This window comes from Lycorma delicatula, chromosome 8, assembly GCF_047948215.1.
Source record: "Lycorma delicatula isolate Av1 chromosome 8, ASM4794821v1, whole genome shotgun sequence".
Classification (NCBI taxonomy): domain Eukaryota; kingdom Metazoa; phylum Arthropoda; class Insecta; order Hemiptera; family Fulgoridae; genus Lycorma; species Lycorma delicatula.
The window spans coordinates 53,021,830-53,037,036 of NC_134462.1; the positions used below are offsets into that span (position 1 = coordinate 53,021,830).

At 30.3% G+C, this 15,207-nt stretch overlaps 1 protein-coding gene across 2 annotated transcripts in view; it reads left to right on the plus strand.

Moving 5' to 3' along the window:
* Positions 1-15,207, plus strand: part of LOC142328585 (putative serine protease K12H4.7) — a 54,674-nt gene that overhangs the window by 18,621 nt on the left and 20,846 nt on the right. For both annotated transcript variants that reach the window (XM_075372354.1, XM_075372355.1), the window contains exons 3-4: positions 1,969-2,156; positions 9,937-10,172. In XM_075372354.1, the coding sequence (XP_075228469.1) occupies positions 1,969-2,156; positions 9,937-10,172 (424 nt within the window). The remainder of the gene's footprint in view (positions 1-1,968; positions 2,157-9,936; positions 10,173-15,207) is intronic.

The following is a 15,207-nucleotide window of genomic DNA, read 5'->3' on the forward strand; positions in this document are numbered from 1 at the left end:
GAGAGAAAGAGACAGAGGGAGTGAGTGAGATAGGGTATATATAATGTATTTTTTCAACATGAAGTATTACATTAATTTCTTGTTTTACACTGAATTTTCTTAGCTGTAAAAATTATGTTTGTAGATTCTTAATTTGAAACTGAAAAGGCACATTTAAGCAGTGATACTCAAGCACTAAAATGTTCTTCGATTTTGAAATCATAAAAAATATTCAAATGCAGTTCATAAATTTCAGTTGTTCAACAGCCAATTGTTAATATAACTTACAAAATAGTAAAAACTTACAAAAGAATCTCAACTTATTTTTTCATAAAAAAATTTATAAATAATGAATTTTCATGACGCAATGAAATTTAAATAATGTTATAACAATCATCTTATTTGATTTTTATTTTTAATAATTGATGTTTATAAGTGTTCTACAATAATGAAATTATTGGTTTAATGCAATACTATTTTTTTACCAAATTTTGGTCTGTCTTGTTTTTAAAAAAAGGTAAAGCTCTTAAACTCTTCTTCATGTTCAGTTAGTGTTTCTTACGTAGATTTTCAATTTTTTCGGTCTTACAATAATTTTTCAAAAATTACTAGAGATATGTTTGTGGAACTCGATTTGTTTAATTTTTTAGATTAAAAACCACACAAACAACATCAAATTAAAGTTTCAAGAGTTTCAGTAAGATACATCCTTAGTTCATCCAAAGACATTCTTTGTATACATGCTTACTTAATACTTGCTTTAACCCACAATGTTTTTTCAATTTTTTTTTCATGTTTGATTTTAAATCTTGCATTCTTAATTTAACATACTTCTTGCCATTGTCTATTGATAAAATTTTGCACAGTGACTAAGATCGGGTTACAATACAATATTTCACCATTACTTTTGCAAACATCCTCTGTATGGGGGTAAATTAAGGGTGTGGGTATAAAAAATTGCAAAATGGCTATCAGGGATTTTGAGGTTGCAGATGACAAACATGATTGCTGTTTAACAATGACACATCACAACAAAAAAATGACAAAAACTTGGTACGGTAGTTTTTGTGGTTTCAAATTTTGTCGTCACTCATATATATATATATATATATATACAGATGATTTTTGGTGGATTTTTTGGATCAAAGAATTGGGCAACTCCAACTTAACAGGAAAAAACCTTGCTATAATGATGCGTTAATCAGAGATGGATCAAAAGAGAAATCTTTTATAATAAAACTCATAAAAAGGTTTGTCGAAAATTGTGATAGTTAATTAAGTGAAAAACTTCACTATTGTTACTTCGTATAGCAAATGTTTGATTAAAAATTTGTTTGATATTTTATAAATATACTAGAGATTTCAATATATGATGTTATATTTTGAAATCCAAATTAACCTACTAATTAAACTCATGCAATCAATGTATGATGATAATAATTTGATTAAAGTATGACTAAAAAATATAATGCAAGATTTGAAAAATTTTTGTTATGTTATTTTTGATATGGTTTCGTTTTACCAATTTTCTGTTAGTTAATTTTTGTGTGATAAATTTTTGTAACCATATTTATTTGATTTTTTCTATTTTAATGGGCTTTTTTAAACTCATTTTACAATTTTCTTTTATATGCAGTAATGGTGGTAAATGAAACATACCACAGTTATAAACAGATTATAACAAGGTGAAGTTTTCTTTTGAATAACCCGCTAAAACCTTTAACTAGCAATGTGAAATCCAGTATTTTTATAAATTCCTTACCCCTGTGCCTTAAATTTTATAAGTAAAATAATACAAATACTGTTATATAAATAACAAATCATACAGTATGACAAATTTATAATCTGAAATCTGTGATTCTATTTTTTTGAGATTTGTTTAGTAGTATTATTATACTAAAATTAAATATTATTAATCAATTACAACACATCATCTGCAATTTGTATGTTCTTAATATATTTACTTGATTTCAACCGGTTGTTTTCTAGAGGTATGGTACAAATGATACTTTCTTTAGAAAAGGTACTGACTCGCCCGTTTTCCTTATGATCGGTGGTGAAGGGGAAGCTAGTCCTAAATGGTTAATTCAAGGAACTTGGATAAATTATGCTGCAAAATACGGCGCCCTTTGTTTTCAGTTGGAACATAGATATTATGGCAAAAGTCATCCTACACCGTAAGTTAATATGATTTATTTTGTCATTACTTTTGTTTGTTCTGTTTTATAGTGTTTAAGTTTAATAATTGTTTAAACAAAATAAATCTAACTGTACTTTTTTTGCTTCCTAGTATTTTATTTATTTATATATATAAATTATACTTTCATCTCACATGCACTGGATTCATCTTTTTTTTCTTTTTCCTATTTAGCCTTAATTACTGTTCAGATAATACTTCAGAGGATGAATGAGGATGATACATATGAGTGTAATCTTGTACAGTCTCAGTTCGACCATTCCTATGATGTGTGGTTAATTGAAACCCAACCACCAAAGAACACCGGTATCCACAATCTAGTATTCAAATCCATGTAAAAATAACTGACTACTAGGACTTGAACGCTGGAATTCTTGACTTCCAAATCAGCTGATTTGGGAACATGCATTCACCACTAGACCAACCCGGTGGTTTACTGGAATCAGCTTGCTCGTTTCCAATTTGGTGTTTTCTGTGCTTAGATTTAGTACACTATTTTTTCTTTTTTATTAGAAATTAATTTTATTTCTTTTCAACTAATAGACAACGTTTCTAAATCTGAGTAACAGTAAAAATACTAGTTTGACTTTTCTATTACCGATGCAAGTTATCTCCCAAATTTCACTTATGCCCTGCTGTAAATTATTTTTACATCCAGATATGGGTATGGAACTTGATATTAAATTTTGCAAGTCAAAATATTTAAAATTGCCAAATTTTTCCCATAATTCAATAAGTCCCAAGAATTTTACTATGGCCTCATTTAATTCTTGGAACAGAAATCAGGACGAAATATTTCACTCACCATAACTTGAAAACAAAATGTTTCCAGACATGTGTTTAAAGGAAAAATGTTTTGTTAATATTAATATCCCAAATCAGTTCCTGAAGGATTGCGATGCAGTTTTGAAATATTCTATGTACATGTTATCTACTTTAAAATTTTGAGATATACGTTACAAATATTTTTTTCAGCAAAAAATTATTACTTTTTAAGATTATTTACTACTCAGTAGAGTTCCAGAAAAGGTTTGGGCATGGCGTTTAAACACTTGTTCTGTTGTTCTGATTTTAAAGTAGCTTATAATTTCATGACTATTTAGTTTGAACTATAGTGCTTTTTAAGTATGGAGGTGGCATTAATTTTTTTATTTATTAAACATGATTATTTACTTGTAGATATTTTTTGATAATTATGCAAAAAATCTGATTTCTAGGTTTTATAATTTTCAAGATGTAGAGAATGTTGCAGTGTAATAAAATGAGCAAAGCGAGTCTTAGCAGTAGCACTAAAATGGAACTGTTTAAATAATTACACTTGTACTAATTTAACTTCGATAGAATGTTTTAAACCGAATTATAAATATATGTTAAAAATAATTATACACTTAAAATTGTGCGTTTTAAAAAATTCAAACAAGAATGAAATCTGAACAAACTATCTTGTAAAGTTGCGTGAACTTCCCTTGCTTCGCACCGGTCACATCTTTTATATCTAAAGAGCTATAATATATTTAATACTTTGTGTATGTGCGCACGAGTATGAATAAGTCTTATTTGAGATAGATCCTAATTGTTGCGGCGATCGACGGACGAGGTGCTAGTCGCCTGTGCACCGGGAGTTCACGGACACGCGGGACACGTACTGTCTGCCAATGCTTTTCCCTTCTAGGACTCTTGCATTATACTAGTCTGTGTTTGAATAGGCTAGGCTAATCAGGAGTACTTGTAGTAGTTTTTCCAAGCCTTTGGTCATGCGGAAGAGTACCTCTACGCGGTCCTTGTTGAGCAACGGCATCTTCCTTCGTAGAGTAGAGTTCATTTTTAGTCGTAAGTTTTTTTTATTTTGGGAGCTTAGCTGCTCTGTTTCTTACAAGCTAGCCTTTAAATATTGTAAATATTAGTCATTTAAAATTTTGTCTTTTGGCGAGAGTATTAGAGATATCCATGGCGAGAGATCCCATCAGCAACGATCCGATTTCACCCTTCATAGACCCTAGAAGCAGTCAGATGCCTCTGCTCACTCCATTATCATTCTTTAGTAATAGGTGCTTAAGTTGCAATTGTATGCGTTTTCGATAAGGGTGAATCTTCCGACTTGATCGATCGCGTCCAGTCTCACTCTTGTAGTGGTTTTTTCCCCAGACATGATCCTGTAACAATTATGAATTAATATTTGAACATTACCAGCGTTCACGTCACACAGATATTCCACCATTTCTTCATCCTTCTCAATGTCAATGTTAACATCCATCTCAATCACACCCGATTCAATTACGTTCTGCGCACTTATTTTACTGCAAAGCGAGTATACTCTGATTGTAATGGAGCCGGTATTGGATTGGTTCTTGTGTTAGTTATGATGGGGTTGGTGTTGCCGTAGTGGCGAGGTTTCATTTGTTGGAGAACTGAAACGGAAAAACAAATCCTCTGCAGACCCACAACTCTATAATAGACGTCTATTTTAACAAATTATGTCACTTAACAGATATGTTGGAATTAAACTGAACGTTAGCTTCTTTAAAGAAATTAGTCCGATAATCAAACAGTTATATTTTGTAAACGCAGGTTCTTGTTACCTTAATCGTAGCTGTTTAAATATAAAAGATGTGACCGGTGCGAAGCAAGAGAAGTTTACATAACTTTACAAGATAGCTTGTACAGATTACTATGTCGTTCAGGTTTTTTAAAACGCACAATTTTAAGTGTATAATTATTTTTAACATATTTATTATTCTGTTTAAATCATAATCTATCGAAATTAAACTAGTACAAGTGTAATTATTTAAACAGTTCTGTTTTAGTTCAATATTAATTTATTTTCTACTATATAATTACTAATTAACCTGGAATTAATCAAAGACGTAATTATTATGGAAATCTGTAACGCATCAACACTGGTGCGCGCGAGCGCAAACGTGCCCCGACCAGAAAATCTCTTGCCCCTCTTCGTAAAAAAAGTTAGATTATTATCACAAACAATGTACTTTGTCCCGCCGCGCTACGCCGATTTTGTGGCCGATATAGCAGTTTAAATTTTGAGAAAATTTGACCCCAGATGTGACATGACCTCGAAAACAGTTTTTTTTCTATTTTTAATGTAAGCATTTTTGAAAAATTCTTTGTTTAATTTTTTTTCTAAAAAGTTTTTGGTGATGTATGCATTTTTAATTCAATATAAAAATGTTATGACAACCATTTTTTTTTTTACTGGTCGTCTAAGGTTAAGGTCACACCTTGGGTCAAAGATGGCTCTTAACTTCCCTTTTCTACACCACTCTAACAAATTTTTAATTAGGTTTTTATTCTCCATTTGTCATCAAAATACGGTACTGAAAAAATTTGATTTTTTTATCATTGGCTTAAACTGGGAGTTAGATAGCTTCCATTTTATACCGAGTGTGTAATATTATTCACTTCTCATTTTTTTATGAGTAGCTAATATAACAATATTATTTAGTGTAGTCAACTTACTTAATTGAGCTCTTAAGGATACATTTTGTCATAATGTATGGTTACCAGACAATTAAAATCCTTTCAGACTTATAAAAAAAATGTTGAATTGTGATTATTCTATACAATCAATTAAATTCTTAAGTAGAGGACTTTCTGTGTACAACCCATAGCATAAATTACTGTCAGAAAAAGCTGTAAAAGTTTAGTCATTAAAATTACTAATTTTGTTGTTCATTGGTGGTCTTAACCCCCCCCCCCCCCTAGATTCTACATCTAGGTGATGTAGAATATTCTACATCACCTTTTGTATTCATTTATATTCCTTTATTTTTCAACTTTGCTTTCTTTTTCTTTTAGAGACATAGTAAATCATACTAATCTATGAATCAATAAATTTTAGCCATAAAATTTTAATTTTAAGCTCTTTTACAATTCCATTTTGAAGATTTTATATTTGCTTTCAAAATATTATATTTATTCTTTTTAAGGTTATCTGTACTTATTTTTATTGTGACATTATTTATTTTTAATGTGATATTTATATATTTATTACTATTTTAAAAATAGATTAATGTCAAAACTTATTTTGAATTATACTTAATGATATATTTACAAAAATAAGAAGAGTTTAAAAAAGATATTTACGTTGAATTTTATTATTATACATTAATTTATCCATTAAAATTGATGCCAGAAATTTTGTTTTGTGTGTATTATTTTACTGCTCAAGATAAATTATTTTACTGCATTTACGTGTTGGTTCATAAATTTTACATTTTAAAATTTGTGTGTGTTGTGTGTATGTTTTGTGTGTGTGTGTGTGTGTGTGTGTGTGTGTGTGTGTGTGTGTGTGTGTGTGTGTGTGTGTGTGTGTGCGCACACACGTGCATTCTTATATATGAGTATCAATATCGGATTTGAAATGGTGGGGTGTATGTGTATACCACATGATGAAATGTATATTGTTCATTTAAAGCATGTCTGATTATTACAATAAAGAATAATTTTTTGTTGATTGTACTGGTATTGTATACTGAAAATATATAAAGAAATATTCTTTATGAATAGAAATGTTACTGTTTTATTAAGAAATGTTATTGTGTAGAATATTTTTTTCTGTCAATAAATTTAGATTTTAATTTTTCCTTTTTTATTATTGTAATTTGTAATGTATTACAGCTTCTATAAAAATTAATAATAATTTTTTTTAATGAATTTTTAAAATAATATAAAATCAAAAAATTAAATCGTACATTTCTAAGATCAATAATATCTTAGTGAATAGTTTTCTTGTTACACTATTTGTATTAATATTAATGCATTAAAATCACAATAATAATTAAACTAAAAAGACTGTAAGATTTGAAAATAAAAAGTTTATCATTGTAATTATCAGTATTAAATGATAAAGATGAAAAAATACCTATGGGTCATTTCATGTCAAATCAACAAGGATAGCCATTCACAACCCAACCAACTGGGATTTTCATGAAATTTGGTATGAATTAACTGTTGATGGAGTTATTAGAAAATGATGAATTTCAGATCTCTATTAAACCGTTTTTTAGAGCCCTTCAAATTTGCTGGAAAATGGCAAATTTTAACTTGCAGCAATAGTATTGGTTGACATAATTTTGTTATTTATTAAGGTAGAATGATAAACTTAGACTTATTTTAAAAATCATTTGATGCTCTTTCATATGATATAAACAAGCTATGTTTACACAAATATTTATTTCAAGGTCACCACCTTTGACTTTTGATCTTTAATTTCAGAAAGAACAGGTTTTCAATTTTTTTATGAAAAATATATTTTATTCATCATTATATTATAAAATAGCTGTGTAAATTTGAAACTGGGGAGGACTACATTGGTATCAAGAGAAAAAATATAAAATATGTATCAATGTTTTAACAAAAAACTCTTTTTTGTAGGGTTTTGAGGTGGTAAATACTTAAATTTTTATTGGCTGAACTTGCTAAACCAAAAAAAGTCTCGCAAAAAGAGACTAAAAGTAATGAGGTAATATATTGCTCATTTGTTTTGTCTGGTAATAAGAAATAGTATATCTCAACTCAATCAAATGACCGATGATGGTGTAATGTAATGATTCAGAATAATTAATTCAAATTGAAATACATATGTATTGAAGCTTACTATATCATCAGGTTTTTTTTCTGTGTCCAGTGTTTTAGTGAAAAACAATATTAAATATGACATAAAATATTTGTTCTATTTAAATAATTTATTTGTAGAATAACATGATGTAAAAAAAGCATGAGCACTCTATAAATATGCCTACCCTGAAGTCAAGATATTCAGTGTTCGTTTATTGATTGTTAGTTAGTTACTTGCAGTTTTTTTAAAAGTTAGGTGTCTTTTAAAGTACAGCAATTTTTTACAATAATAAATGTTGTAATCAATTTCAGGAAGTAGGTCATAATAATGTTACTAAGAATTTAAGAAAAGTGTTACCATGGATGAAAGAAAAAATCCAAGTTTAGAAAGTGGTTGAAAGATTTGTGTTAAGTGTCTGAAAAACTTGCCTCAATTAGTAATAAAGTTTCAGAAGAAGAAGCAGATGATGGTGAATAAGCCCTTTATGATGAAATGAATTATACATTAGACAAGCTCAATGAGAGTTGTCTAGTGAGTATTGGGCAATCACCTGAACAATCTAAAAGATTACAAGAAAAAACATATCCTGCCAAATAGATTGCAAAAATTAGGGAAAAAATGTTCAATGTAAATAGTAAAAACTCTTAGACTTTAAGTTGAACATGATAGCAAAATCTTGTTAGAGTTGAAAGAAAAATTTAATTGTACAATGAATAGAAGTCTTAAATTAAAATTCTTACTCTTCTTCTCCATGAAGGTGGAGCATCAAAAAAGTGCGAGATGAATTCCCAGAAACTACCAATTACATGATACAATAGGCAAAACAGCTAGTTAAAGAAGGGATTCTGTCATGAACCCTAAACCTGAAAAGTTTCTGGATCAAAACATAGTTGGATGTACTCAGGCATTTTATAAATCAGATGATCTTAGTTGTGTAATGCCAGGCAAAAAAAGATTGATGATGATGATGAGCGTTCAGGAAGACCATCAACAAGCGCAACACCGGAAAACATCGCGAAAGTGTGAGAGGCTATTGTTGCAGATTGTAGACAAGCAATCCATGATGTTTGTGCAATCGTACAAATGTCATATGGGTCATCTTGTCGGCAACACATCTTGTCAGACAGTTTGAACATGAGATGCATTGCTGCAAAATTTGTACCGAGACTGTTGAACAGCAACCAGAAACAAAATCGCGTAGCTGTCTGTAGTGAATTGAAAAATTCAGCAAGAGATGACCCTAACTTCATCTCCAACATCATAACCGGTGATGAGACATGGGTGTACGGGTATGACCCTGAAACTAAGCAGCAGTCGTCGCAGTGGAAGTCGCCAAGTTCATCGCGGCCAAAAAAGCATGCCAAGTTCGCAGCAATGTGAAGTCCATGATGATTAATCGTTTTTTTTGACATCAAAGGCATTATCCATAAGGAATTTGTTCCTCTTGGTCAAACTGTCAATGAGATGTTCTATTGTGAAGTTTTTAAGCAGTTATGTGAAAGCATTATGCACAAACGTTCAGATCTGTGGGGTAACAACAGCTGGGTTCTGCACCATGACAACGCGCGCCCGCGCACACATCGCTAGCCATTTGGAATTTCTTGGCCTCCAAAAATATGGTAGTGATTCCCCACCCACCCTATTTGCCTGACCTTGCCTCGTGCGACTTTTTTCTTTTACCGAAAATAAAATTTCAATTGAAAGGCCATCATTTTAACACAATTGAGGAGATTCAGAAAGAAACACAGAATGTGCTTCGAACACTTACACCTGCAGACTTCCAGGGATGCATGGAATCCTGGGAAAAACTGTATCAATGCCCAAGGGGATTACTTTGAAGGAGACAGTGGAAATTATAAGTTATGGTAAGCTATTTTATTTTTATGGTAAAATTCCCCGAACTTTTGGATAGCACCTGTTTGTATATATATATATATATATATATATATATATATATATATATATATATATATATATATATATATATATATACACACATACACACACACGAATAGCTACACATTATTACTATATACCCAGGAAAATAAATATAATTGCTGCTGGAAAATGTTGTTTTTCAGTATCTAAACATTTTAAAATTATTATTTTAATAAAATTTATTACTTTGCCTTTTTTGTTTATAAAAAAATTTTTCTTTAATAAATCTTCATTTTTTTATTAACAGAGATGTAAGTACAGAAAATTTGAAATATTTAAGCAGTGAGCAGGCTCTTGCTGATTTAGCATACTTTATTCAAGGTATGAAGGCAGAATATGGTCTAACTAATGCCAATAAGTGGATTGCATTTGGTGGTTCTTATCCTGGTTCTTTAGCTGCATGGCTACGATTTAAATATCCCCATCTTGTACATGCAGCTGTATCCAGTAGTGGACCACTTTTGGCTAAAGCTGATTTTTCAGGTAAAAAAAGAAATTAATGTTAAGAAAATGTATTTAGGTTTATTAATTTTGTAAGTAAAATGTATGTATGTTAGAATTTTCTATAATGAAATTATTTTTCATCATGTTTTTTACTGTTTTTTAAGATAAAAAGTTTATGTGTTGTTGCTTCAAATAAAATAAGTATTTGCTCTTGTTCTCAATAATTTTTATTTATTTTACTGTTTCTTAACAAATTTATCAATGTTCATTATAGTTACAGACAGAATTGTAAAGGCATAATAAATAAAGCCTTCTTTTCTGTACTATCAGTCTAGTTGAGATGTTTTTTCTGCTTAGTTTTTTTATTTATTTTAAAATGAACTGAATGGTTGCAGGTTAAAGTTATAGCTTGCAACTGTAATACATTAAGGTATAAATGTTTGAAGAAAATCTTGTATAAAGCTACTAGCTGACCCAGCAATGCTTCGCCATTGCTACATGTGAGTGTATATAGATTATTTGAACACAAATTAAAGTTTGATAAAGCATTAAAAAACTGAACATTATGGAACTTCACAAAATTTAACACCTCCCCTTTTTTGCATCTTCTCTTTCCTCGTTTTTCCTTTTCTTCCTATTTTCCTTTTCCCCTTTTTCCATTTTTCACAAAAATATTTCTTTTCACCTAACTAATGTGTATTCTTAATTTGAGCCAAATCGGACCATAAATACAGTTTTCTAAAATATTTTGATACCGGCAGGTCCAACTAATTCAGAAACCTTCGCGGACGTGCACACAACCTACCAAAGCTTCATCGCAATCGGATGAATGGTATAGAAATGCATATGAGACAAACATTCATTTTTATATTTATATATACTTGCAGACCTGGCAATGTTTCACTAATGCTAGATTTGAAAAAGAAAAAAAAAAAATATATATATATATATATATTAAATGAACACAATTGATAGTTTGATAAAACATTAAAAGACTGAACATTATGGAATTCACAAAATTTAACCTTTCACTTTATCCCTTTTCACACTTTTCTTCATTTCCATATTTCCCCCTTTCTCCATTTCCCCTTTCCACTGTTTCCTTTCTTCCTTTTCTCTTTTACCATTTTTACTTTTGTAAATTGGTCCAGTAGTTTTTTAGTCTACAGCGGACACATATGAAAATTATATTATAAATTTATAAATTATATGTATGGAAGAAGAAATTCTGTTTGTATATTTGTTTATTTTGTAAATATCTCAACATCAGCGCCACCTAGTTGGATATAGTTTTTGCAAAACGTTTTCTTTCACGTAACTAATATATATTCTGAATATGAGCTAAATTTCTCCATAAGTACAATTTTTCTAAATATTTCAATCCCAGCACTACCTAACGGCTCCATTTTTCACAAAAATATTTTATTTCACATAACTAATATATATTCTGAATATGAGCCAAATCAGACCATAATAGCAGTTTTTCTAAATATCTCAACCCCAGCGCTATCTAGTGGGTCCATTTTTTTGCAGAAGTATTTCTTTCCATGTAAGTAACATATTCTGAATATGAGCCAAATTGGATCATAAATACAATTTTTGAAAATATCTCGACCCCAGCACCACCTAGCAGGTCCAAATTAATTCAGAAACCTTCGCAGGAGTGTGCACAACAACTCACCAAAGTTTCATCGCAATAGAATTAATGTTGTTATGGGAATGGATACGGGACAAACAAACATTCATTTTTATATATGTACAATATTAAATTATATGACTACTTTGACGGTTTTACTATAGCAGGTTGTAAATAAATTGTGACAGCACATGTTTTAGCTTCACCTACCAAACTAATTTGCATACTCATACCCTTTTATCTAATTAATTTTGATTTTACTTCTCTTCTTGGATTTGTAATTCCATTTAAAGAAATATTTTTATTAAATCAATCTCTGTTGTAAATAAATTAATCAATCAACATAAGTAATATTTTTTATTGAAGTTTGATTTCATGATGAAAATATCATTTTTTAAGTTTCCAAGAAGAAATTTAAAAATAGTTTTCGTAATTGCTAAGCTAGAAAGAAATTTTTAACTTTTTTTATCTATTACTTTGATATAAAATCAATTAACTATACTTCTGATTTCTTTTAAATAAAATTATTCACTTCAGTCAATATGTGAGGATTTTTTTACTAAAAATTACAAAAAGGAAGAATATTTACTAAGAGTATTTAACTCAATACAAAGCATATTTTTCATGGTCATAAGACTGTCTGAGAATACTTGTCATCCGTGTAGAAATAATTTCCATCTTTACTTCAGAGAAGAGCGGAAGGTAAAAATGAAGAGGTAGACCAAGAACATAATACTTTTCATAAATTAAAGAGAGCATAAATCTATATTTACTAAGAGTATTTAACTCAATACAAAGCATATTTTTCATGGTCATAAGACTGTCTGAGAATACTTGTCATCCGTGTAGAAATAATTTCCATCTTTACTTCAGAGAAGAGTGGAAGGTAAAAATGAAGAGGTAGACCAAGAACATAATACTTTTCATAAATTAAAGAGAGCATAAATCTAATTGAAAAAAAGGAAAAGATTGATTAAGTTTAGGAATGAATGGAGGAGAAGAATCAGGGAAAAATACGTAGCCTAAAAAAAGTTTGTGTTTTTTTAAATGTATTGTAAGCTTTAAATGAAATTTAATGATTAAGTTTCCTGAAGAATGAGGCAGCGTGGTATAATTTTGAGTTATATCTATCTTATCATATCTATCATATCTATCTTAATATGCAAGTATATTTGTTATTTATTTATTCAATGCTCAAGCTATTGATAAAATTTCACTAGATTTCTAGCCTTCCAGTACTGTGTTTCATCAGACATGTTATATAATCAATCAGTTCTTTACATACTCTCATGAAGCCCCAATTCATAATAGAACCTTCACTTCTACAGATTATACATGCAGGAGATACATGAATTTTCATCCTGAAAGGATGTTCTACAAGGTAGTCATTCTGAAGACTGCCACAGATTCCCTTCGGAGGATTGTCAGGAATTAAATTCTTGCTATTAATTAAACTATATACTGAGTTGTTAGATAATTCAGGAACTTTCATTTAAACCTTCGGTTTATAACATTTTTAATGGAGTGGTTTGGCAAGCTACATATTTTGTCATCATTATTCAGGTTCCTCGCTTCGCCAACAATTCAGTCAGCCTTCTCATTTCTTTCAATTTCAGTATGTGATGGTATCCTTTGAAAGATAACTGGATCTAATCTACCAGCAGACTGCCTAATTTCAGATAATTTTGACATTATTGGAAGATGAAACAAGATTTCTTAGAGGGCAAATTTAAAATTGCAATAAAATACTACTTTCTTGCGAATTCCAGATTTGGCCAACAGCTATCTTAAATCGATTTTAATTAGTTCCAGCTCTTCATTGGAATGAGTTTGATGTCGTCCTACAGATAAATAAAAATGAAAGAAAAGAGAACAATAGATACCAACTCAAACGCACACTCCATCCTCCGTCAAAGAGCCATGAGTATAAATATGGGACCATTATGGCTTGGTATAGTGGACTTGCATAAACTTTTGCATGATGACCTTCATTAGTATCCCATCAACATTCAATTTCCTCAACAGCTCACCTAAATCCAGCCTGCTTCAATGTTGAATGTATGTAATGGACAATCTGGAGGTTCAAGGTTTTCTATCCTGCAAGAAAGAACAAACTCCTTCCTTATCTTCTTGGCCTGCTGCATAAAATCCTTTTGTGTTTTTAAATGATGTTTATTCATGGCTGTCTGTCTATGCCAGAAGTCGTCAAAAGGCAATCTAGTTACTTTCTCATACTGAAGAATCATAATCGTTCAATTTCCATTGCCAATGGCGGATTATTTCTAGCAGCTTGCAGTGCCAGGGTCAGTCAAGAATATAGAGTTCTTTGGATCAGTCAAACTGCAAGAATCCTGGCAATGCCAGGATTCTTGCACCCTTTCCATCTCAGTTAAATTTGCAGATGTGAGCACCTCACATCTATACAGCAAGAAAGGTTTAATATAAATTTTGTATGTTAAAGTTAACATTTATAAAAAACATCCCCACTGCTTCCCAGCCAATCTTTTAAGTACATTAGTCTATTCCTTAGTTTCTCTGACGTCTTTTCAACTTGTTTCTTTCCTGTCATCATTATACCCAGAAACAGACCAAAGTACTTGGGATCGTCACACTTCTGCAATTGCTCGCCCACATACATCAAATTAATCTCTGGAAGAGAGTATCGTCAAAAACGAATAATGTAAAGTAAAAACAAATAATGTTTTTACCTTAAAGTTTATGGAGTATTGATGGGAAAAGTATGGAAAAATGTTGGGTTCTATTTGACTTCCTTGCTTGACAGCTACTTCATGTAGCTTGTTCATTAGGATGGACAAGACAGTAATTTAGTCAGGAATTGAAAGAAAGTAGTTTGAGTTGTGTAGAATGATTTGATAAGTTATGTATGATAAAATCTGTGGTGGTTTTACAAAAAAGTCACCATTTTCAGACCCAGTTTTGTTTATTTTTGTGATGTTTTAAACCAGGAAGTTTAGTGTATGATTTGAATGATTTCATTCTATCTTAAATATGAACTGTGGTCTGGAATTTCTGTTTATATATCAGGTAAGATAGAACTTGTATATTTCTATTGAATAAGATAATGGATCTTATCAATTTTAGTGGTGGTAATAAGTGATTTTATATAAGAATTTACTATTATGTAGAAAGTATTTGTTTTATGTAAATATATTTTAACAAGGATTTTAGCAATTTGTGATCAATTTCCAGACTTAACCGTTTGCGTTATTTCTTTGGAACATGAATTCATTTTGTGTGGATGTTAGGATGGTGATTTCATAGGTGGATGAATGTTTGTGTGACTTCATAATATGAGGATAAGTAAAAAATTAAAATTTTTGCCTGTAAACACCTTCAAGCTTGTCATACTGCCTTCTGTGCATCTGTGCTTAGAGTTGGTATGACTGTGGTGATGTGTGCAAAAATTTGATCCCAGCA